General features: G+C 38.4%; 1 protein-coding gene across 1 annotated transcript; it reads right to left on the bottom strand.

Annotated features, from left to right (window-relative positions):
* Window positions 1-17: 17 nt before the first annotated feature.
* nudt6 (nudix (nucleoside diphosphate linked moiety X)-type motif 6) lies at window positions 18-26296 on the bottom strand. Its single transcript, XM_017709730.2, has 5 exons — window positions 26016-26296; window positions 23830-24033; window positions 8142-8197; window positions 2186-2240; window positions 18-593 (listed from the first exon to the last, which is right to left on the bottom strand). The coding sequence occupies exons 1-5, from the start codon at window positions 26245-26247 to the stop codon at window positions 214-216; spliced, it is 927 nt and encodes a 308-aa protein (XP_017565219.1). The 5' UTR covers window positions 26248-26296; the 3' UTR covers window positions 18-213.
* Between the last annotated feature and the right edge of the window lie 193 nt (window positions 26297-26489).

Genomic DNA, 26489 nt, shown 5'->3' with positions numbered 1-26489 from the left:
TTTTATAAGTATTATAAGATTGTAAATATAATATTTACATCAAAAATTGTATTTAACATATGTATTGATTGCCTAGACACAAGCTTAGAAAACAACCCATAATGAATGACTTTCAAATACTGTTTCCAGAATCTCCAAATAGGCTTCCAGTTCCAGTTGGTTGCTAGGCAATTGGGCCTTAATGTTTTCCGGAGGTTCTAGATTCAGTGAGGTCTATTTATGCTCCACCGGAAGCTTTCTGTGATAAATCTGATAAAAAAGGCCAGTGTACACTGCGGGAACTTCCTCCATGCTTAGATCAATGCTGTCAAATCCCTTTTCCAGGCCGTACAGCAGCAGTTTGGCAATGCGGCTCGTTACCGGTGTAGTGTCCTTGGTTTTGGCCAAATCCACCAAGTCCAGCCACTCACAGCGCAGACATTCCTGCGTGCAAAAGCTGATGTCATGTGTTAGCGGACTGAGACGGCAGATCAAATACATGTCTGACATTCCAAACGCTCCAGGATGATTGTGCTGCTGGCGGATGCTCAGGAGAGATCGGAAGTCTGATCGCACGCCAGTTTCTTCAAAGACCTCGCGAACAGCGGTAGCACCTAGTTTAGGTAGTAAAAGAAGACATAGGAAGATGAAAAGTCACAATTCTGGATGAAACAGACTGATACAGCTTAATTATTCATTTACATTTCCATAAAACTGTAAACTACCATACTGTATCTGTGGAATTTAAAGAGAGCAGGAATAATCCCTGTCAGTCTCCCTATGTTAACTTTTCCTTTAAGTCAAACTAATGTAATATATGATATTTAAGTGAGACTTGAGATTCTATTTTAGATTACATTATTACTTGAGATTATATTTTATTTCTTACTGTAGTATCAAGTCCTTTTATCATCTGCATGTGTTTTGTGTTGTTTCTGAATGTGGTTCTGAGTATATGTCAAGGAGTTGGTGTAAAAAAGGAAGCTCTGTCACACATGAAATCACAAGGTAAAATGGGAAACGAGCTGCAAAGCAGAAACAGAGCTTTTCAAGCATTTATGAGAATGCAAAAAAGAACAAATATCACTGTTGTACTACCAGCAGCCCATATGTGGTAACAAATGATGCTTTTTCTTTTTTGACTGAATACAGATTGTTTATTTTGACCCATGTTTCTCTATAAGAGGATGAAAAGCTGCTTAATGGTAAAAAATGGATATAGTGAGCAGCTATGATGAACACTTTATTTGGATAAGCCACTCTAGATGCTTTGTCAATGTTTTTATCTTGCATTGAACATTCAACTAATTAAGTTCACCTTCATTTTCCCTAACCCTAATTCTAACCTGAACCCAAAATCCAGATAGATCATCTAGAGGGGCTATCAAAATAAAGTGGGATCACTATCTTTATCAGTATGAAATTCTGTATGATCGAATGTTCAAAAATGAGAGTGGCATTATAGCATTATTTTTTGAAAAATGTAAATATATTTGACTTTCATGTTGGTCGAAAGGCATTTTTCCACCAGAGTATAACACACAGACATGAAAACTCATGAGCAGTGAAAAGGCAGAATTATTCCTTGTAGAAAATTGTAGTAACTTTAAAATAAATAGACTAAAATACATTATTATTTTGTATTTTGAGTTCAACAACTCTTGCTCTATCCATTTCTAAGTTAAAAGGACAATATATGTGACATTTTGGAGGCCACTCTAACAATTTTGCCCATCAGTTGTGTTCTACTGCCTGCATTAGGTACATAGTGCTTGGACCCATTACAATTGCCACTTGTAGTGTAATTGGTAGACGGTTCTTAGCATCTCATATGACAGTCCACATAAATTAACACAGTCTACATCATCTTAAGATGCAAAGTAAATCAATGTATATGTTCGGGGGAGGGGTTCAAGAACCTGATATAGCTTTTACTCTGCCTTTTTTTACATTCACAGTGATTTGGAACATCTATTTTTGTTACAGTTCGGTGGTAATTGTTTGACCAATGAATGGTCAGCACTATTACTATCTCCACCCATACATTTAGGTCGGCATGGCAACAACTGTAACCTAATTCAGCACAGGTAATCAGGTAAAGTATGACAAAATGCATGAACACAAGCTTGTAACTGTACTGTACTGCATTAGCCATTGGAAAAATGCCTTAAAGCTATGAGAAAAGAAAGTGTGTTTTGATACTTACCAATATTCTCTCCTGGATTTGAAAGGCCACCAGGGAACTTCCATGCGTTCACAGTCTGAAACAAACATGATTGTGTTAGAAACTGTTTGAAAAGAGTTTTATATTGTAGTTTATAGCATTATCCGCATTTATTTCTCCTTTTTTTTAATGTGCCTTTTTGGGAATGTGTTATTTTATCATTCGTTGCAAACACGTTGTCCAATAATCATAAGTGACTTTGTTACTGCTTTGAATTCTGCATATTTGCCTTCTCTGTTTTTTTATTTGTTTGAGAGTTCTACTGATGTCCACAAAGCATTTTGCTTTTCTTAACTAATATTTATCAAAAAAGAAAATGCTGCTAGTTATAAAAGAAAATGTAATTCTTACTTGAGTAGTTTTTGAAGAAGTAAGTAGACTTTTTAATGCTTTTTAATACCACATTAGGTAATTATTTGGATTTTGAAGGTAAAGCTGTTGCATTTTCCCTTTTATTTCTGAAATATTTTTCCTAAATGATTCAATAAAAGTATTTTTGTGGGAAAACAATGTGAGTGTATTTGTGCTCCAACCAATTGCATTAACATAAAATTATGAGCACAATATATTGTTGCTTTTGTGACTTCCATATATCGTCTTTTTTTGTTTCAGTTGTAATTATTTGTATATAGATCAGTTCTGGTTTTCATGTAATCATGCAGATTACATTTTCCTTGATATTATGTGACTGTAATGTGACAATCACTTATTTATGTCCACCTAATTTACACCAAAAACTGTGCTTAACACTTCATGACAATAACCTGTTTATTAGGAAATATTTAATATTTTATATTAAAAACATTCATATTTTGTGTATGGGAGATGTACTTTGCATGTTGTTTCCATATGGCAACAATAGACTGTAGTCTGCAATGCATAAAATGGTACTAAACCAATGCACACCACAAGATACAGCCACAAACATCATCCACATGAAAGAACATGTGCATAACATCCACATATCCATCGATGTCCAAAGAAAAACAAGTATCTCCAAAATAGTTACTTTACAGAAGAGGGCAAAAAACATCCTTCAATGTAAGTTAATGGAAAGAGATTTTATACTAAGCACTTTTGGAGAATTTCTATAGGTCTAATCCGAAATTTCCACACAATGTAAAGGACAGCTGCTGAGCTCAAATGACACAGAAAAGTAAAAATCTCAAAACTGGAGATACATGTTTTTCACTGGACAGCGATGGTATGCATGAATGTTTTAAGGCTATTGATTAAACCATCAACTTGGAATAATAAAAAAATATAAAAAAAGTGGAAGAGTATTCATTTACTTCCACTGCATACACTCCAGATTGCAGTTGTGGCATGCTGTTGTCACATGGCAACAATTATATTTTATGGCCTTATGTGCAAACTAGTTTTATTCATACAAAGCAAATCATAACTTAAGCTACTCACAAAGCCTTTATTTTCCTAAAAGACTTTTGCATTCCGATGGGGCAAAAGACAATTAAAAAAACAAATTGTTTCCACAAATTATTGCCATATGGCAACGTCATGCAGTAAAGGGTTAACTTTTGATTGATGCAAGCTTAAAAAAAAAACTCTAAGTACACAAGGCATGTGATAAAATTCTACTATGTTAATCAGAAAGCCTTAATTTTCCCAAATGGAAAGAAAAAAACAACTTTTATACTGTCATACTGGCAAAAAATATCTAAAAGTCATTGTTGCCATAAGGCAGCGGCATGTATTAAGGAGTTAGGGGTTAACTTTTGACTGATGCAAACTTAACAAACTCTTATAATCACTGACGTCCGCCACTTACAATTCCAGAATACTGTTAAACATTGACTTCCCCTTAACAGTTTCCCAACTAGACACTAGTCCCGCTTTACAAACATCGCCGTGTTATCGGTGGAACAAAATCTTGCCCAGTACAGAGGAAAAGCTGCAGGGATGGAAGAGTCTGGAAAACATTACCCTGGGACAGGAAGCACAGACAGTGCAGTTAATGATAGTGTGTGTTGGGTGGATGGGGGTGGGTGTGTGTCTGAGAGATGGCAGGCTTGCTGAACTCTGCATTTTCCTCGAGATCTAGATGCTCAATGCTCAAGTCAAGAAACACTCTTCCAAGCGATGTTTATGAATAAAGCGAACAACTGCACAAAACAATGTCTTGCACCATTTCATTGTTAATGAGCACTGAGACAGTAACATATTTGAATATCATTAAATGACATTGCGGATCATTTAACTCCAGAAAGCTGTCAAATCATTGTTTTTACCATGGTGTTATTTTTCATCAAACATGTGAATCACCTAATTCCAACACCCACACAGACAAAGCGAAACCTAAATCTATAAAATCCCTTGGTGTTGAGTCACTTGTCTGTGGAAGGAAGAGCATAATGGCTTAAGTACCTTCAAGATTTGGTTATTGAGTAACGCAAACCTGAAGGTGCTTTGCTGTGTGTGGGTCTGCCAGACATTGTTAGTGGCTCCTAGCCAGCTTGAACATTGCACGCTCTCTACCAGTAAATGACGATATAGCAGCTGGCCTAAGGGGGAAGATAAAGGAAGGGAATGAAAGAGCAAAAGACTTTAATAATTTCACTGGCTTAATTTGCTCTGTGTGATCCGAGCACTTGTGTTTAATCTTCTTTGTAAACTTGTCCTACTTGTATTTACTTACTGAATTATTTGGAGGATTGGTTCTCTTGATTCCTCATAGTATTTCTTTTTTATGCATTTAAAGAGTTCCTCCTTTTGAGTCCTGGTTCTTCGCAGTGTTTCTTCTTCATGCTTGTAGAGATTTTTCCTTTCGAGACTTGGTTCCTCTCAGTGTTTCTTTTTCATGCTCTAAGGCTAAAGATTGGCGAGAAAATCAGGTTTGGCCCACGTTTACCTGTTTTGTAAAGGTAGCCAAGAGAGTTCCTGCTTTTGAGTCCTGGTTCTTCTCAGTGTGTCTTCTTCATACTCTTAGAGTTTCTCCCTTTGAGTCTTTGTTCCTTGTTCTTCTACATTCTCATAAAAAGTTTTCCTTTTGAGTATTGGTTCCTCGCAGCGTTTCTTCTTCATGCTCTAAGACAGTTCCTGCTTTTGAGTCCTGGTTCTTCTTCATACTCTTAGGGTTTCTCCCTTTCAGCCTTGGTTCCTCTCAGTGTTTCCTCTTCATGCTTGTAGAAAAATGTCCTTTTGAGTCTTAGTTCCTTTTAGTGTTTCCTCCTCATGATCTTGAGAGTTTCTTATATTGCGCCTTGGTTCCTCTCAGTGTTTCCTCTTCATGCTCTTAGAAAGCTCCTTCGTTTGAGTCTTGGTTCCTCTCAGTGTTTGATCCTTGCTTGTACAGAGTATTCTTTTTGAGACTTGGCTCCTCTCAGAGTTCCTCCTTTGGAATCCTGGTTCCTCTCAGTGGTTCCTCTTCATGCTCCTAGGGAGTTTTGAGTATTGGTTCCTCTCAGTGTTTCTTCTTCATGCTTTTAAAGAGTTCCTCTGTTTGAGTCTTGGTCCTGTCAGTGTTTCTTCTTAATGCTCTTAGAGAGTTCCTCCGTTTGAGTCTTGGTTGCTGTCAGTGTTCGTTCTTAACGCCTGTCGAGAATTTTCTATTTGAGTCCTGGTTCCTCTCAGTGGTTCTTCTTCATGCTCATAAAACATTGTCCTTTTGAGTCTCAGTTCTTCTCAGTGGTTCCTTTTCATGCTCTTAGGGAGTTGAGTCTTGGTTCCTCTCAGTAGTTCTTCATGCTTTTAGAGTTTCCCCTTTGCAGTCCTGGTTCTTCTCAGTGTTTCTTCTTCATTCTCTTAGGGACTTTTTCCTGCCACTGTCTTCCTCACTGGTGCTCATTAGGGGGCTGCACGTGCATCTCTGGAAAAGCTGCTCTGGGATAATATCTGTTGCACAAAGCTCTAAACAAATAACACCGAACAGAATTAAACTGAAAGAGAGATAAAAGCCACTGTTTACACTGCCTAATCTGTAACAAACAGCTCTGTTAACTTCCAGTAAAGAGCTTTTATTTAGCAGACAGGAGATGACAAGAAGTGGAAACAATCTGAAAACATTTTTGTGACTATTTGGCTCCTGAAAGAATACTCCAGCATTTACTCCAGAAAGCTAATATCCATCTGCTGCATCTGTACCATCAATTATCAAGTCAATAATTTTGGCATGTCTCCTTAGACTGGAAATTCTATCACATTAGAAGCCATTCACCAAGTTGGTGAATTTCTGCAGTAAGCATGTGTATGAAATGTTATATGATTTTAATGAATGAAGTTGTTGATCTGTATAAACAGTTCTTTTGGAGACAAGATTTATTTTCCACATGGACAAGTCTTCCGGTTTCCACATGCTCTGCTTGACTGTGGATTCCACTATGTAGTGAATCCACTATGTGGATTAGCACTACGTAACTTTAGAGAAGCAGGCATGAGACCTCTCATGAGAACTGCATAATACAGCATCATGTCACACAAGCAGCTAGTTATGAGAAGCACATCTGTATTCCCAGTATGGACAGTATGGCAGAGGCTGTGAAGAGATTGAAGAAGACGTTGTTGGACGATTCTACATGAGTAAAACCAGGACAATCAGCAGCATTGCTGTGTCTGATCCACTTCTACCAGCACAACACACACTAACACACCACCACCACGCCATTGTTAATGCAGTGCTGAGAATGTTCCACCAGCTTAGGTGCTCTGCTCTGTGAGGGTCTATGGGGATCCTGACCACTGAAGAACAGGGTAACAGGGGGCTAACAAAGTATGTAGAGAAACAGATGAGCTACAGTCTGTAACTGTAGAACTACAACGTGCACCTATATAGTAAGTAGAGCTGGCAAAATGGACAATGAGTGTAGAAAAAAGGAGGTGGAAAGGAAAGTTAAGAAAAAAAGCTATGAAAAATTATAATTCTTCAAATAACTTCTTAGGAATTATCTTATTTTCTTTTATTAACTACTTTTTAAAGAATAATTCTGATAACAAATGGTATTCTTGGAAAATCATATTCTTAAATGTTTTCTTAACCATACGCCAGTCTCACTCTTGTCTTAGGCTATAAGAATTGACAATGTAAGCATCTAAATTTATCAATATATCCACCCCTGCCTGTCCTTGTATCTTGCTTTCTGCTGTCACCCCACAGTTATTGTATTTTCTAAGGAGGATTTGGTTGTTTCCTCCAACATTATCTCTAGTTCTTGTTTGTTACATTTTTTAAAACACTTAAACTATCATTTATACTAAATAATGGAAATAACAGTTAAAATTCAAAACGTAGATTGCATCAATTATGGTATGGGGTAAAATGTAATGTGGCCTACATAAGAAAACATTGAAGATTTTCTTAAGAGTATTATCTTAATAGAATTTTTGCTACTTTTTTTTGAGAATTGCATTTTTAAAAATTCTTATGAACTTCTTACTGTTTGTCTTAAGCACCTTTGCAAGTTTTTTCTTAAGAAACTTTTGGTGAATCCGACCCCAGACAGATACAGGTGACTAGAAATTCCAGCAATCTTTTTTTGCTTGCCTGAAAGTTGTGCACATTTTCAGTGGAGGGCAGATTTGGTTCGTCCAAGGAGAATGAAGAGCGGTAATGAGCTGCCGGAAAAGCAGAGTTTATGCAAACATGCATAATGAAGGCTGTTTATAGTAGTTGGGAGGCGGTGCGGAGCAGAGAGGGGATTGGAGCAGAGGAACATGGTGTTGCTCTCAAACACTGCTTCACTCACAAGAGGGCCTTTGCCTGTGCTGGGTTTGAGTGCATGCGTTGTAACCTGAGGTGCCTCGCTTTTCCACTAACATTTCGGCAATGCACACTTCTCCTGTTTACCTGTGACTAAGCTGAGCTAATCTGAGCTTTAATCGTTGATCAGAAACGTAAGTGACGTCAGTGCAAAACAATGATCTCCACAGTGTGATATATAAAGGAGCAGTGTGCAGTGATGTGCTTGTGAAAAGTTAGACGTACCTTATTCTTGTCCTGCACAACAAGGACTTTTCCACTGGACTCATTCACAACAGCCCCTTAAAAAAAAAGAGAAAACTGGTTAAGCACTAAACACACAAACACAGTTCTGTGCAAAAGTCTCAGAATAACCTTCATTTATTTACAGTCATTAAGTACAAGCTACTCATTTTTCAGGAGATATTTCTGAGGAGATTACATGTAAGATAATCCACTTGTATAAGGAAGGAGAAAGTCCAGTGAAAAAATACAGGCGTTTGCAATCCTGGAGTTCCAAAAATTATTCAAAAATAAATAGAAAACAGGATTCCTAACAATCACCTGAAGGACCTGGTAGACCAAGAAAATGGTCCCATCAGATAATTAAAGCTTTCATAGTAACATTTTCTATGCATGTCACATTTGTAAGCACCTTCAAACACATTCATAACATGTTATAATGCATTCATAAGGCATCATAACCATGGCTATAAATATTTATAAAAATGCATTACATGTTATAGCCATGCTTATCATGCATTATGAATTGTTAACATAATGCATTATAAGTACTGTCCATAACAAATTATAAGAACTCACAAGTCATATTTATCCACTCTAAGTAAAGTGAAGCAAACTGTACTAAAGCCTTCTCCAGTGTTAAGAGTGAGGCTTCAAGTTGAAGTATGTACTGAAGGATTTACTGAAACACTGAAACACAATGAAGCACATTACAGGCTTCAAATGTCAGATTTTAAACTAGTGCTGCCATCAGTTGTGTTTTTGTACATGGTTTGCTGTGATGTAATGCAACATTTAAAGTGAGAGCGCTGGGTAAGAAAAGCACATTGTAGCAGTAATTCTAGGCTGGACAGCCTGTTTGGAGCATCTGAGTATTCAGGACTGAAGCAGCGAGACATATAATACTGGGCAAAAATAAACTTTGTTTTTACGCTCTTCAAGCTGGGACTGACTTCTTTGGCACTGACAGCATAACATGTTATTAACACTACTTGTAATGCATTATATTAACAATTCATAATGTATAACAAACACAGCTATAAAGTGTAACGCAGTATAATTAATGCCTTATGAATGCATTATAACATGTTATGTGTTTATAGATGCTTATAAACGTGACATTCATAGAAAGTGCTACCTCTTTCATCTTTGAGACAGAGAAGAAAATCAAGCTCTTGCTGCAGATCCTTCCACTCTGAGAAGACGACTCACTGCTAAAGATGAACACTTGCAAATTAAGTGAAGGTTATGTTCACATTAGTGGAATAAAGTGAAGGTTATGTTCACATTAGTAGATTTAAGTTAAGGTTATGTTCACATTAGTGGAATTAAGTGAAGGTTATATTCACAATAAGGGAATTAAGTGAAGGTTTTGTTCACATTAGTGGAATTAAGTGAAGGTTATGTTCACATTAGTAGAATTAAGTGAAGGTTATATTCACAATAGGGGAATTAAGTGAAGGTTTTGTTCACATTAGTAGAATTAAGTTAAGGTTATGTTCACATTAGTGGGCTGAAGTGGCACATATCTGATTTTTTTGCTCTACTGTGAGACAGATCTGAAGTTTGCTCTAATAATGAGGAGCTGAGAGCTGTTGAGAGCACATTACCTTTGCAGTGAAGGATTGTTCTGCTGGTTAGCTTGTTTGTTGTTCATGACGTCCATGATTCATTCACATGACAACACTGATTAAGAGGTGCACATGCAGGTTGTTTCCGAATGCTGGTTTATTCATATTAATGACAGATTTGAGTCACTGACTACACCAATGTAAATGACCATATTAGCTCGAATCCGATTTGAGCAATTAGACTTGAAGGTAGTCTAAGCCGCTGTTGGCTTTCTCAACCTCACGGAATGTGTTTGGTATTACTTGGACCATATGAAGTAAAAGTAGTTACCAGCTTCTAAGATTGAACTAGGGAGGTGTTGAAATACATCCCTGCAGATTTCTTTGAAAAACTGAAAACAAGGGTCCTAAAAAAACAAGCTGTTGATTTAATGAATTTGTAATTGAAACATAATTGTCTTAAATCTTGATAATATGTCTAATATTTCTCATTTTAAGATTGTTGTGAGCTTATAATTAGGTTATTTAACTTATGTCTAAACATTTTTTTACTTTAAGTAATATTATTAAGTAAAATTATCTCACTATATTGGCAGATAATTTTGCTTATTTTAAGAGATATGCTTGAAACTAGCAAAATTATCTGCCAATATAGTAAGTTAATTTTACTTATTGAAAAATGACAAATATTAGATATTTAGACTAGATATTTGGATTTAGACTTGAGATGATTTCTCTTGTTAAGATATCTTACAGTGTAGGTGAGAAGACCAAAAAGATACAAACTAAAGTTAGCAAGGTTACCTGGCTTTCTAGATACTGTACTACCATTTGCCTTTCCTCTGGCTAACAGGGTAAAAAAACTTGTTTTTCTCCTGAGTAAGGTCAGAAGCACTATTTTCCTGACACCAGTACATAATGGCTGGCCAGAATTAAAGGCCACTTTTGAATGGACTTCAGCAATGAGGCAAGCTTCTTCCGTTTTCACAATACTAAACCACACGACTTCTTTGCTCTACTTTTGTCAAGGAATGGGACTGGATAGTGAAAAAGTGACACATTTACAAAAAGCACAGATTCACTGAAAAAACATCGCCACAGAAAAACACTATATGCCCAAACGTATTCAGATACCTCTTCTAATGAATGCATTCAGCTACGTTAAGGCACATCCATAGCTGACGCAGGTGTTTAATCTCCATAGAAAAGCACTGCTCATAGAATGTGAGCAGCTCTACATGAGCCTAAGGTCATCATGCCAAATGCCAAGTGCTGGTTAGAGGGAGAGTTAAACGTTTAATAAAGAACACCACAGTCCTGCCACTAACGCCACTGAAGCACACCGTCATAGTGTAAATACAGCAAACTGCAATAAAATAGTTCACTCTGGAAAGTGCTTCCGCTCCAAAACACACACACACACACATGCACATACACACACTCATAAGTAGTTTAGGAGTGAAGTAGCCACCACAGCAGCTGGAATCTGGTTTAGAGAGGATACACACTGAGCTTTATACCAGACACACCCAGGGCAGTGGACTGTCCAAGCATTTAGCAGAACATAACTGGACAATATAGGAGTATTATAACATTATTTCATACTGCTCACAGTTTCTCGGGAATGGAAAGACAAAACTGTTTCAACTGCATGTTAAAGAAACTCAAAGAAGCTAATAATACTTTCATGAATTAAAGCTAATGGTGGCAATTTGGTTCTACAAAAACGGATCTATATAGTCCATAAAAGGGTTCTTTTTACTTGTAACAACAGTGGAAAGTGCAAAGAAACCCTTAAACACTCAAATGGCTCTTTGGATGTACACAGTTCTGTATAGAGGCCTTTACTATAGAACCCTTTTAGTGCCATGTTTTAAAAGTATATGCTTACAGGGTTAAACTAGTTTTCACACGTAATTGTTTAAACATAAATTGCATTTTACTGGGTTTCTACCATTAAATTTTTATTAAATTGGCTTGGGGCATCTAACAACGGCCTAGTATTACCTAATTACCAGGGATAACATAGCAATGGCCAAGCAACACCTTAGCAACTACCTGGGACACCATAACAGTACCCTACCAGCACCTTAGCAACCACCTGGGACACCATAACAACAGCCTACCAACACCTTAGCAACCACCTGGAATTCTATAGCAATGGTCTAGCAACTCCTTAGCAACCACCTGGGACACCATAACAGTAGCCTACCAACATCTTAGCAAGTACCTGGGATTCTATAGCAATGGTCTAGTAACTCCTTAGCAACCACCTGAGACACCACAGTAATAGCCTACCAACACCATATCAACCACCTAGGACACTATAACATCAGCCTAGCACCACCTTAGCAACCACCTGTGATTCTGAAGCAATGGTCTAGTAACTCCTTACCAACTACCTGGGACACCACAGCAACAGCCTACCAACACCTTAGTAACTATCTGGGACACCATAACAACAGCCTACCAGCACTTTAGCAACCACCTGGGATTCTATAGCAATGGTCTAGCAACTCCTTAGCAACCACCTGGGACACCATAACAATAGCCTATCAACACCTTAGCAACCACCTGGGATTCTATAGCAATGGTCTAGTAACTCCTGAGCAACCACCTGTGACACCATAACAACAGCCTACCACCACCTTAGCAACCACCTGGGATTCTGAAGCAATGGACTAGTAACTCCTTACCAGCCACCCGGGTGCACCACAACAATAACCTACCAATACCTTAGCAACTACCTGGGACACCATAACAACAGCCTATCAACACCTTAGCAATCACCTGGGACACCATAACAATAGCCTACCAGCACTTTAGTAACCACCTGGGAATCTATAGAAATGGTCTAGCAACTCCTTAGCAACCACCTGGGACGCCACAGCAATAGCCTACCAACACCTTTGCAACTACCTGAGACACCATAACTATAGCCTATCAACACCTTAGCAATCACCTGGGACACCATAACAATAGCCTACCAACACCTTGGCAACTACCTGGGACACCATAACAACAGCCTACCAGCACCTTAGTAACTATCTGGGACACCATAACAACAGCCTACCAGCACTTTAGCAACCACCTGGGATTCTATAGCAATGGTCTAGCAACTCCTTAGCAACCACCTATGACACCATAACAGTAGCCTACCAACACCTTAGCAAGTACCTGGGATTCTATAGCAATGGTCTAGCAACTCTTTAGCAACCACCTGAGACACTATAGTAATAGCCTACCAACACCTAAGCAACTACCAGGGATAAATTCATAGCAATGGCTTTGTCAAGCCAGATTAAAGCTTATTAGTTTTGATTGAATTTTGACCAAAGTAAACAATTCAGCACTTTTAATTTTATTTTACAAGAGAACAAACAAATCTTTTTATCACTAATATCATATGATCAGATGAAATTAATCTTAGCATTATTAAAGTTAATGATCCCAAACTTCCTGAACACTTTGCAGAGAAGATTTCTTACAAAACCTGACATACATTGTTTCAGTGTTCCAAAATTACTTCGTCATCTATTTAGATCAATGTATTATTTTCTGTTCTATTGTATCAGTGCCATTCAGCAAATGACATTCATTGCAGTTAAGTTTGTCTGATCTATTAAAGAGAGAATCCACTCTTCAACCAACACTGCTGAGTAATTTGTTTGAGCAGCTGTATACTGTAAGTATATACCTAATTTCAAATGTAACGTGATGAGCTTGACATTAAAGGAGTTAAACAAACTGAAGTCAGGATCTCAAATATAGTGAATAAAGAAGGAAATAAAAAGTGGAAAAATACAAGCAAACAAAAAAACAACATTAAAACATGTAGCATACATTGAGTCACGTTGAGAACAGCAACCTACACACACACACACATTTTCTAAGGCACTTATCCATCTGGGTTGCTTGGGGCATTGTAGTCTATCCCAGCAGTCAATGGGCCGAAGGCAGGAAACAACCCTCGCCAGTCCATCACAGGGCAACAGAAATCTAGTGGTATATAATTAATAACCTAATATATTGCATGACCAAGCACACCATTTTTAAAAACGGATGTGCATTAACTTATTAACTTGCAGCTTGGTGATATGATGATATTTCATGGTCATCGTGATAAATTATGTCAATATGCTTTTCTGAGCATATTGTGGCTATCATCAGCACTTAAAGAACACTAACTATATTTTCATTAAAAGACAGAATAATTAGGTATTAATTATTGTATTCAGTGCAAAGCAGAATGTAAAACACAATAAAATCATCATAGTTTATATTGATTAATATTATTATTAAAGCATTATTATAGCAAGTATATATATATATATATATATATATATATATATATATATATATATATATATATGTAGCATACAGCTTTCTGTTCCAGCTTATTAAATCTCAGAAGAAAAAAACATGATGATGCATATTGTGCATTATGTAAATGTCTCGAAATATTTTGATATAATATTTTTGCCATACGGCCCACCTCTACCACACTTATCGAACCTACTTGTTAAAAATTTCATTAACTGAAAATGTCTCCCTTACCATAAACGGCCACTGTTTCATCTGCACATCAGCGCATCTTCTAATTTTTTATATGTAATGTTGACAATGTTAGAATAGTGGCAAACAACAAAATTTTATGTAGTTCTTAGTGGCATGAAAGCCTTCAGAGTAGTTTGAAACGGTTCATTGTAAACATGTTGTCTCTAATCTCTTCACAGTGTGTGATGTCTACAATACAAATAGTGCCATTATATTGACAATCAGAACCTACACATGTCTTCTGAGTTGTAACATGCCATGTTGATCATGGTAAAATAGTGGTAAATTTTAAAAAACATTTTCTTTAAAAAATCTTTTGCCTTAAAACACCCTGCATGCGCCTCTACACCATAATTAACCATTAAAAGGCATAATTTATGATTAAAAATCATAAAACAATGTCTGAGGCATCAGGCAGCATATTGGTAACCATTCCAAGTAAAAACATTCTGCAATGTAGCTTTCCGTCTTGTATGACCACCATTGTGAACAAATCTCAGTAAGTTTCTTTAGAACAATGCCCTTCACATCAAACCACCCTGAATAACTTTGAATTATTCAGAAATTTTGAAAAATTCCCCTTTAGATGCTGCCGATGTCTGCCTCCAACACCACTGTGTATAATTCATTCCTCTAGGATGGAACATGTCATATCAAACCATCTTAACAACTGAATTTTGCAGAAATTTTGAAAAATCAGTGAAATTGCCCTTTATCACCACTAAAAGTCAGTATTGTTGTGTAACATTGATACCTGTATGCCTGTAAAGTCTGTATATCACCCAACTTAGCCCATAGAGAATGTCTGTAAATGAGAATTCATTCTTAGTGTATCATCCCCCTTATAAAATTCCCCCAAATTCCCCTACTTTCTTCTTTGTCGCCCTGGACTAGATTTATCTGTCCTGTCCTGTAATGCAGCATCCTCACAGAGACATGTTCCAACATGCCCTCTACGCCACCACACGAAGAAAAATGCACTCCAGCAGCCCCTGCTGCTGAAAACTGGAAATGTCTTTCAGATGGTGCTGGGCTGAACAGGCACTTTTAACACCTATAGGATTTCCTTTACACTTCTATTAATAATAAATAACATATTGTGCACCCATTACTATCACCATGATTATTGATTTTAGCCACAAAAATAATTATAAACTTCATGGTAAACTTTATTTATGTATGCTTATTTATTTATATAGCGTCTTTCAGACTCAGGAGCAGCTCATGTTAGTAAATCAGTGAAACAGGTTTCCACATGTATTTTAAAACACCTATTTGCAAACATCAGGCACAACATAGCAGTAGCCAAGCAATAGGTTAGCAACCACCTGGGATTCTATAGTAATGGCTACCTTAGCAACCACCTGGGATACCATAGCAATGCCCAAACAACACCTCAGCAACCACCTGAGATTCCATGAAAATTAAAACACAAGTCTAATAAATTAATGTGCAAACACATTAAAATAAGAAAACCAGGAGGCAACATAGAACATAACTGTAAAACTAGGTGAGTAAAGTAAACTTACGATCGTTGTCATATTGTCATGACGTCTAATATTATTAATAGGAACAATAATGTTGTGCATTCTCTGACACATTTTCTGTCCAGAGATTTGACTGTATTGCCTATATCAATGTCACGTTTTTTTATTGGGTCAATGACATTCTTAGACTGAGAAGCTATAAATATTCTAGCTAAATACATTCATAAGCATAGATATCTGCCTTTATATATCTGTCTAACTGATATATTTCTGTCTCACTGAAACATGGGTTAGACCAGATGAATATTCAGCTTTAAATGAAGCCACCCCTGTAGGCTATAATTACGCACATAGGCCAAGATTATCAGGCATGGGAGGTGTGTAATCTACCAAAATACTCTAGATATTAGTGATAAACAATGTAACACCTTCTTTTCCTTTGAGGTTCTTTCCATTCACATTACAAATCCAGTCAGAAAAAAAGGATGAATTTTCATTATTTAACATTTACAGACCACCAGGGCCCTACTCTGAATTTTTAAAAGAATTTAGTGATTTCGCTGAAACCTAGCTGTGCGCAATGATAAAGTAATAATTGTAGGAGATTTTAATATTCACTTTGAGAAGGTAGATGACCCACTAAAAAAGGCATTTACTTCAATTCTAGACTCTGTTGGTATTACCCAAAATGTAACAAGGCCTACACACTACTGTAGTCACATGTTAGATTTAGTTTTGACACTAGGTCTTGACATAGACAAGCTTAATATCCTACCTCAGCACCTCCGACCATTACCTAATTTTGTATGAGCTATGACTTAGCCATAATATACAGTGTATCACAAAAGTGAGTACACCCCTCACATTTCTGCAGATATTTAAGTATATCTTTTCATGGGACAACACTGACAAAATGACTCTTTGACACAATGAAAAGTAGTCTGTCTGCAGCTAATATAACAGTGTAAATTTATACATTAATATGTATAAGTAATTAATATGTAATATACAATAACTCAATATACAGCCATTAATGTCTAAACCACCGGCAACAAAAGTGAGTACACCCCTAAGAGACAGTTCCTGAAGTGTCAATATTTTGTGTGGCCACCATTATTTTCCAGAACTGCCTTAACTCTCCTGGGCATGGAGTTTACCAGAGCTTCACAGGTTGCCGCTGGAATGCTTTTCCACTCCTCCATGACAACATCACGGAGCTGGTGGATATTTGAGACTTTGCGCTCCTCCACCTTCCGCTTGAGGATGCCCCAAATATGTTCTAGTGGGTTTAGGTCTGGAGACATGGTTGGCCAGTCCATCACCTTTACCCTCAGCCTCTTCAATAAAGCAGTGGTCATCTTAGAGGTGTGTTTGGGGTCATTATCACGCTGAAACACTGCCCTGCGACCCAGTTTCCGGAAGGATGGGATCATGCTCTGCTTCAGTATTTCACAGTACATATTGAAGTTCATGTGTCCCTCAATGAAATGTAACTCCCCAACACCTGCAGCCCCAGCCCCAATTGCTGCCACACATGCAGGTTCAGAGACCATCTGAACCAAACAAATTAATCTTGGTCTCATCAGACCATAGGACATGGTTCCAGTAATCCATGTCTTTTGTTGACATGTCTTCAGCAAACTGTTTGCAGGCTTTCTTGTGTACAGACTTCAGAAGAGGCTTCCTTCTGGAGTGACAGCCATGCAGACCAATTTGATATAGTGTGCAGCGTATGGTCTGAGCACTGACAGGCTGACCCCCCCACCTCTTCAATCTCTGCAGCAATGCTGACAGCACTCCTGCGTCTATCTTTCAAAGACAGCATTTGGATGTGACGCTGAGCATGTGCACTCAGCTTCTTTGGACGACCAACATGAGGTCTGTTCTGAGTGAACCCTGCTCTTTTAAAACGCTGAATGATCTTGGCCACTGTGCTGCAGCTCAGTTTCAGGGTGTTGGCAATCTTCTTGCAGCGCAACAATTCGTCTTTTAAGATCCTCAGAGAGTTTTTTGCCATGAGGTGCCATGTTGGAACTTTCAGTGAGACCAAAGTAACACTAACCTGAGACCTAGTAACACTAACGAGTCACATGACATTTTGGAGGGAAAATGCCAAGCAGGGCTCAATTTGGACATTTAGGGGTGTAGTCTCTTAGGGGTGTACTCACTTTTGTTATCAGTGGTTTAGACATTAATGACTGTATATTGAGTTATTTTGAGGGAAGAATAAATTTACACTGTTATATAAGCTGCACACAGACTACTTTTCATTGTGTCAAAGTGTCATTTTGTGTTGTCCCATGAAAAGATATACTTAAATATCTGCAGAAATGTGAGGGGTGTACTCACTTTTGTGATACACTGTATGTATGCCCCCTCGCTATTCTACAAAGTGCTCAATAAAACCTTTTACCGACCTACAATTTATAGAAAATCTACCAGAACTATCAGCCCCAGTTTTCACTCCATCAGACCCACTGGAGCTAGATTTACTAACCGATTATTTAGAAAATACCTTCTGATCCACTTTAGAAAATGTGGCACCACTTAAAATAAAAAGAATAAGGCAGAAAAAGCTCGCCCCATGGTACAACGATAAAACCCGGACCTTAAAACAAACAGAAACTAGAGCGGAAATGGCGACAAACCAAGCTTGAAGTGTTCCACTCTGCCTGGAAGGACAGCCTTATAGAGTATAGAAATGCTCTCACTAAAGCTCGCTCAGCATATCTGGCCTCGCTGATCGAGAATAATAAATATAATCCTAGAGTTCTGTTTAGTGAGATTTCCCGAATCACAAAAAATCAGGCAGGTACTGAACCACAAATTCTGGCAACTCTCACCAGTGAAGTTTTTATGGACTTCTTTAATAATAACATTGAAAATATTAGACAACAAATTCAACCCACAGTATTAAATCCAACTTGGCTGTCATCTGACTTGGCTGATATAAAACATAGCGCAGTTGTAGAAAAAAGGCTGGAAACTTTTTATTCACTCCCACAGCTAGAAATAGAGATGATTATCTCCTGTGCAAATTGCACAACCTGCACACTCGATGCAATTCCCTCAAAATTACTCAAAGAAGTACTGCCAGTTATTATAAACCCTCTTTTAACTATAGCAAACTCGTCCCTTAGTCTGGGCTATGTTCCCAAAGCTTTTAAACTAGCAGTTATCAAACTCCTGATCAAGAAACCAAATCTTGATGTTAGTGTATTATCAAATTACAGGCCTATTTCTAAATTGCCATTCATATCTAAGATCTTAGAAAAAGCTGTGACCCAACAACTTAGTTCATATCTACATAAGAACCATATGAAAAATTCCAATCTGGATTCAGGCCACATCACAGCACTGAGACAGCTCTAGTTAAGATAACTAATGATCTTCTTCTTGCTTCTGATCAAGGCTACGTATCCCTGTTAGTGCTACTTGATCTCAGCGCAGCTTTCAATACAATAGACCACAATACTCTCCTAGAAAGGTCAGAAAACATGGTTGGAATCACAGGGACAGTCCTATCATGGTTCCAGTCTTACCCAACAGAACATTATCAGTTCGTCAGTGTAAACGATTTATCTTCCAATTATTCAAAAGTAAGATTTGGAATTCCGCAAGGCTCTATTTTAGGACCGTTATTATTTACACTATAAATGTATATACCGTTAGGCACAGTTATAAGTAACCATATAAGTAACCACAGTTATAAGTAACCAAACTTTCATTGTTACGCAGACGATACGCAACTGTACATATCAGCCAAGCCTGATGACAAATACAGATTAAAGAAAATAGAGGACTGTGTAAAAGACGTGAAATGCTGGATGTTACGTAACTTCCTCCTACTAAACAGTAACAAAACAGAGGTTCTCCTTCTGGGTCCAAAATTGGCAAGAAATAAATGACCAGATTTAATTTTAAATCTCGCTGACTTTCCAGTTACACCTGGACTAGCAGCAAAAAATCTTGGTGTCATAACTGATTCAGATTTATCATTGGATCAACACATAGGCAGCATCACTAAAACAGCTTTTCTACATCTTCACAACATTGCCAAGATAAGAAATGCCCTATCCCTGCATGATGCAGAAACACTAGTACATGCCTTTATTACTTCTAGGCTAGACTACTGTAACGCACCACTGTCAGGATGCACGAGCAGGAGTCTAAGCAAACTTTAACTAGTCCAAAACGCCGCAGCCAGGGTCCTCACTAAAACTAGAAAATTTGATCAAATCAGTCCAGTGCTATCATCACTTCATTGGCTGCCTATTAAATTACATACTGATTATAAAATTCTTTTACTGACATATAAAGCCCTACATGGGCTCGCCCCTGAGTACCTACAAGACCTTATTTCCTATTACAAGCCATCATGACTACTCAGATCCCAGAGTGCTGGCTTATTAATAGTTCCTAGAATTCATAAGGCTGCAGCTGGGGGAAGAGCTTTTTCTTATAAAGCCCCCAAAATCTGGAATGATCTTCCAGAAAATGTTTGAGACTCAGACACAGTCTCAATCTTTAAAACTAGGCTGAAAACTCACTTGTTCAGTTTAGCTTTTGGTAGGTAATGTTCCCCCTTAGATAAAGGCAGCAGATCCAGGGGTCCATGGACACAGGGAATTATAGTAAACTGAGATGCTGGTGCTGTCGTCCCGCTGCTCACACGCGGTCACTCGGGTTTGTGGACGGTGGAGCGGAGGGATGCCAAACTGTTTCAGAGTGCTCTCGTGTCTGTGTGTCCTTCTGGTTCTCTCCTTTTAGCTAAGCTGTCATAGTCAGATCTGCCGGAGTTGTTAGCCACACTCTGGAAATGTTCACATTCACTGTTTTACATACAACAGACAGAATGAAATGAATTCCCTCTCCCTGCCTTTTTTCTGAGCATACAACCGCCCACATGTCCGGCCGGACACTGAAGGACGACTGACTGTCGAGCTCTCCTGCTACCCACTTCAGACCAGCTGCCCATGCCCCAGCTACCGCCACCTACCTTGGACTAGCTGCCCACCCTACACTGATGTTTTCATAGACTCCTAGCTATTCCTACTACTACTAATATTACTGCTACTAATATTAGTAGTATAATCACTTGTAGGTAGTTTGACCAGAGGAGGATGGGTCCCCCCCTAGTGAACCTGGTTCCTCCCAAGGTTCTGTTATGGCATAAGTCAACAAAGGAAATAAGAGTAAAAGAATTGCTGCATACATACAGGCAGTGCAGGCCAGAGGTATATATTATATATTTATATATACAGTGGGTTGCAAAAGTATTCATACCCCTTGAACTTTTCCATATTTTGTCACATTACAACCACAAACATAAATATATTTCACTGGAATTTAATGTGAAAGACCAACACAAAGTGGTATACAATTGTGAAGTGGAAAGAAAATTATACATGAATCAAAACATTTTTTACAAATAAAAAACTAATAAGTGCGACGTGCAAAAGTATTCAGCCCCCCTGAATCAATACTTTGTGGAGCCACCTTTTGCTGCAATTACAACTGCAAGTCTTTTAGGGTATGTCTCCACCAGCTTTGCACATCTAGTGACTGAAATTCTTGCCCATTCCTCCTTGCAAAACAGCTCAAGCTCAGTCAGATTGGATGGAGAGCGTTTGTGAACAGCAGTTTTGAGATCTTGCCACAAATTCTCAATTGGGTTTAGGTCTGGACTCTGACTGGGCCATTCTAACACATGAATATTCTTTTTTTTAAACCACTCCATTGTAGCTCTGGCTTTATGTTTAGGGTCGTTGTCCTGCTGGAAGGTGAACCTCCGCCCCAGTCTCAAATCTTTTGCTGACTCCAACAGGTTTTCTTCCAAGATTGCCCTGTATTTGGCTCCATCCATCTTCCCATCAACTTTGACCAACTTCCCGGTCCCTGCTGAAGAGAAGCACCCCCAGAGCATGATGCTGCCACCACCATATTTGACAGTGGGGATGGTGTTTTCAGAGTGATGTGCAGTGTTATTTCTCCGCCATGCATAGCGTTTTGCATTGTGGCCAAAAAGTTCTATTTTGGTCTCGTCTGACCAAAGCAGCTTCTTCCACATGTTTGCTGTGTCCTCAACATGGCTTCTGGCAAACTGCAAACGGGACTTCTTATGGTTTTCTTTTAACAATGGCTTTCTCCTTGCCACTCTTCCATAAAGACCACATTTGTGTAGTGCACGACTAATTGTTGTCCTGTGGACAGTTTCCCCCACCTGAGCTGTGGCTCTCTGCATTTCATCCAGAGTCACCATGGGCCTCTTGGCTGCCTCTCTGATCAGTGATCTCCTTGTTCGGCCTGTAAGTTTAGGTGGACGGCCTTGTCTTGGCAGGTTTACTGTGGTGCCATACTCTTTCCATTTCCGGATGATGGATTGAACAGTGCTCCGTGAGATGTTCAAAGCTTGGGAAATCTTTTTATAACCTAAGCCTGCTTTAAACTTCTCCAAAACCATATTCCTAACCTGTCTGGTGTGTTCTTTGGACTTCATGATGCTGTTTGCTCCCCAATATTCTCTTAACCAACATCTGAGGCCGTCACGGAGCAGCTGTATTTGTACTGAGATTAGATTACACACAGGTGGACCCTTTTGAGTCATTAGCAGTCATCAGGCAACTTCTGAATGCAATTGGTTGCACTCAGGGAAAAGGGGGCTGAATACTTTTGCACGTCGCACTTATTAGTTTTTTATTTGTAAAAAATGTTTTGATTCATGTATAATTTTCTTTCCACTTCACAATTGTATACCACTTTGTGTTGGTCTTTCACATTAAATTCCAGTGAAATATATTTATGTTTGTGGTTGTAATGTGACAAAATATGGAAAAGTTCAAGGGGTATGAATACTTTTGCAACCCACTGTATGTATATAATATATATTATTATATATTATATAACTTAACTATATATATATATATATATATATATATATATATATATATATATATATATATATATATATATATATATGTATAAACAGCGCAAAAGTATTGTATTTCATTAAGCTTAGCCTCAGGCACTCTGCCCACAGAAGTACAAAGAGTGTCTGATGTAAACTGCATGCTAAAATCACCACACCTGTCAGAACCTCACCTCTCACAGAGAATTTAAACTAGCTCTGGCTCTTCACGCTTCCATGTACAGGTATTATCAGTCCAATGGGAAAGAATTATCAGGCTAAATGCTAGCATCTCTTTATCAGAGCAAGATATAGTAATGTAATTCCGTTCTAAGAACGGATTTCTAAATTTAGTTTCAAATTATAAGTAGTAATTTTACATCCATAAAACATGTTTATAAAATGTTTGTTTTTCTTATGGTTTAGGCATGAGCTAACGGGCGATTTAATTGGATGTTGCTGATGACTGACAAGTGGCGATGTGTGAGGGGTGGCAAAACTGACAGAGCACCAGTGAGGAGAACTGGAGAGCACTAACTGACAGTTAAACAGCTTGCAAAATCTGTGGGGAAAAAGGTTCTGTCTAACAGCATGGGATCTAGTCATTTTTTTCTGTTTGGTTTGTCAGACAGAGGTTTGTTAAGAAGCTGCTTGTTAGTTCTCTCTGCTACAGCTGTTCCGCTTATACTTGTTTTACTTTGCATTAACTGAAAATAACTGCAGTGCTTTGGAACTTTATCTTGCTTCAGTATGACTCACTGCTGTAAAGCAACCAAGCTGAAAAACTGGATATTACTGTAGAGCAGCTATCTCTAACCTAGAGAAAAGGCTAGCTCTAACCTGCACTGAGTGGTGGACTTATTAGTTGATTAGTCTACCAGCTTATAGTCTTTATAACCCCTAGTATGACTGTTTTGACGGTCATAGTAGGGTTAGTAGGGGGAAGTAGGGGAAAAGGCAAATTTGATGGTGTTGATAATTATTTATAAGGTATTTATATGTACCTCACTTATAAGAAAACCTCAATTATGGTGCCTGTAATACCTAAAAACAATGAAGCATAAGACATAAACAGCCTGGGAACTTAAGGATTTAAAGAGACATTTCTGACACTTTATGGTTGTGACTGCTGTTGATGCTGATAAATTTGTGAAACCTAATATATTTACCTGCCACCCCGACCTGGTGTGTAGCGTAGCCAGGCAGGCGGCTCTCCCCAGACCCCATCCACAGGCTGAGCACGGCCGTGTCTCCGAGCGCGTGGTGAAAGGTGAAGCCATGAACCGCCGCAGCCTCCGCCAAACGACACTGAGCCAGCGGCACATACAGCCACACAGCTATCCTTCCTTCAGAACGCCACTGTGAGAGAGAATCTAACACAGAACAGACACAAACACAACATATAAGCACAGCATAGACATGCACAACGCACCTAGAGCACACACAGACACAGAAACACAGTACAGATGAGACACAGAGGAGACGGAATTACACTGTATGCTACACAACACCTACTGTAATTAGAAGGGTAATAACATTGTTAATAACAGTATATTTACTGTAAAACTGTAATCACGCTGTATATTTCTTATGAGACATCAATCCATCAACATTGAACAAAGTAGAAAACACTGGCTACTATATTAAGACATACGGTAGCATCATATTGCTTTACTGACCTCCAGGACTCCAGAAGCTTGTAAAATGGTCATTTATATAATAAATGAATGGCAAATATAATGAATGAATGAATGGTGACTGCTGGTGCATAAAACTGCACACACGTCACAGATGGACTTTGGGGTAAAACATAAAACACAAGAAAAGTGTAGGACATGGGCCACTTTAAGGGGAATTCCACCGATTTCTCAAAATGTTGCATCCTTCCATCTTAGCCGTGCAAACAAAGTCAGTCAGAGTGTTTTCAATGTAAAATGATTCGTTACAAGTTATATTTCTTTACAATGCTGGTGGGAACAAAGGGTCGTCATGACTACAACACAAATATACCCATTTTTGCTGCTATTCAAAACCACCAGTGAACCTACACATGTCTTCAGAGTTTTTTATGTAATGCTGATGATGGTAAATTAGGGGTACATCTGAAAAAATACATTTTCTTTGGGGACTATTTTGCTTTACATTAATCAACCATTTAATTATGTAGAATTTTTGAAAAATTGGTGGAGTTCCCCTTTAACTTCTGCCAAAGATATAAAAGACAACTTACCTGTCTGGGAAATCCTCCCTTAGAAATAATTAAAGGGACATTTCGGTCTAAAACTAGAGTGTAATATTTTATGTTGTGCTAATAACAGTAAGCACTGTGGAAATGCAGAGGCCAATAAATACAGATGTGATGTTTTGCTTCATAGCAGTACTATTTAAATATAAATACTAGTAATATAAAAATTTCTAGTATATTTATATATTTATACTGTTACTGTTTATTTATGATGTTACCTGAACATTATGCTGCTAATCTGTACCTGCACTGTACACTTTATATACAGATCACTGTTTACATTTTTTTTTTACCAATAGTACTTCTGCATTTACTGTACTGCAATTTTGTCTATATATCTGATACACTTGAATATCTGACTATGCACTAACTGTCTATACGTCCAACACACCTATAACACTTGCCTATGCACATCTTGTCAACACCTTGTTCGACACCTGTACCTACTGACTATGCACATTTTGTCTGTCTTTTACTGTCTTTTGTCTTTGCACTGTTTACTATGCATCTTTTGTTACTGCACTGGAAAAGTAGTCCGATAATGTTTCGTTATACTGTACTACCCTGTATTGTATAATGACAAAGTTGAACTGAATTGAACTGAATTGAATATTAGCTATCTGGCTTCCATCTGTATTAGCCAGCTAGAGGTAAAAAGAAAAAAAAACACAAAAACAAACAAATAAACAAACAAAAAATCCCTGTCTGCACATATTTTCTCAAAAGTCCATCCCACCTTCAAGATCCATCAGCTAAAGGGGGTTTTCTTAGACTTTGTGCAATAATGGTCACATTTTTACCTTTGTATGGAGTGCCCCTGTAACTTGGGGTGTTTTGGAGCCTACTTTATCAGTTTCTGCTGAAAATGGTGTGACACACATTTAAGAAACTAACACAAAAGCTGAAACTCATGAAGGGCTTGGGAGCTGTGGAATGAACTGGGGTCAGTGGGGACAAACACTGCCTTACACAATTAAAGCAAACACAAGCGGAATGACAGGGACTGAGACCCAGAAGGGGTCCAAATATAAGTCACAACTGCATCGCTACAGTAATTTTTCCTGAATTATAAGTATATAGTAAACTAGCTAGTTTAACTCCTCCATGTACCTCTCAGCATGGAGCTGAAAGTGGACTCGCTGATCTGACCGGGGAGATGCCGGACTGTCACGCCGCCGTAGCGGTCCGACTCCCCGCTAAGCAGAGCGCGGACAGATCGAGGCTCCGGACCAGGGCCTGCGGAGAACCGGCGGAGCCACCGCAGAGAACACGAGCTGCGAGAGCCCTGTGTGGGCATGAGGTTCAGAACAGAGCGCAGTACAGCTGAGCTGAAGACCGCCATGGAGAAACAACACAGTCAAAAACATTACAGCGTACGAACCTGAACCAAAAACCGTAAATATCCTAATAGGTGTACATAGAGAAAGCGTTCTGGAGTATTATGACTCTCGTCCTCCTTTATAGTGTATAGTGAGTCATACAGATAAGGTACTACATGTGTATTTTGCCCAGAAAGGCCCCACCTGTAGCCCATTCTGGCCCCAACATCAGGGAACACAACCAGAGACTATGTGTGACCACATA

The sequence above is a fragment of the Pygocentrus nattereri genome, chromosome 14 (assembly GCF_015220715.1).
Source record: "Pygocentrus nattereri isolate fPygNat1 chromosome 14, fPygNat1.pri, whole genome shotgun sequence".
Taxonomy (NCBI): domain Eukaryota; kingdom Metazoa; phylum Chordata; class Actinopteri; order Characiformes; family Serrasalmidae; genus Pygocentrus; species Pygocentrus nattereri.
This window is presented reverse-complemented; position numbering and strand designations above follow the sequence as displayed.

Coding starts and splice junctions, on each gene's coding strand:
- nudt6 (XM_017709730.2), bottom strand. CDS start 26,247: ATGGCGGTCTTCAGCTCAGCTGTACTGCGCTCTGTTCTGAACCTCATG. Junction 24,034..26,015: donor TTTCAGCTCCATGCTGAGAG/GTACATGGAGGA, acceptor GTTCTGTGTTAG/ATTCTCTCTCACAGTGGCGT. Junction 594..2,185: donor AAATCCAGGAGAGAATATTG/GTAAGTATCAAA, acceptor TACCTAAACTAG/GTGCTACCGCTGTTCGCGAG.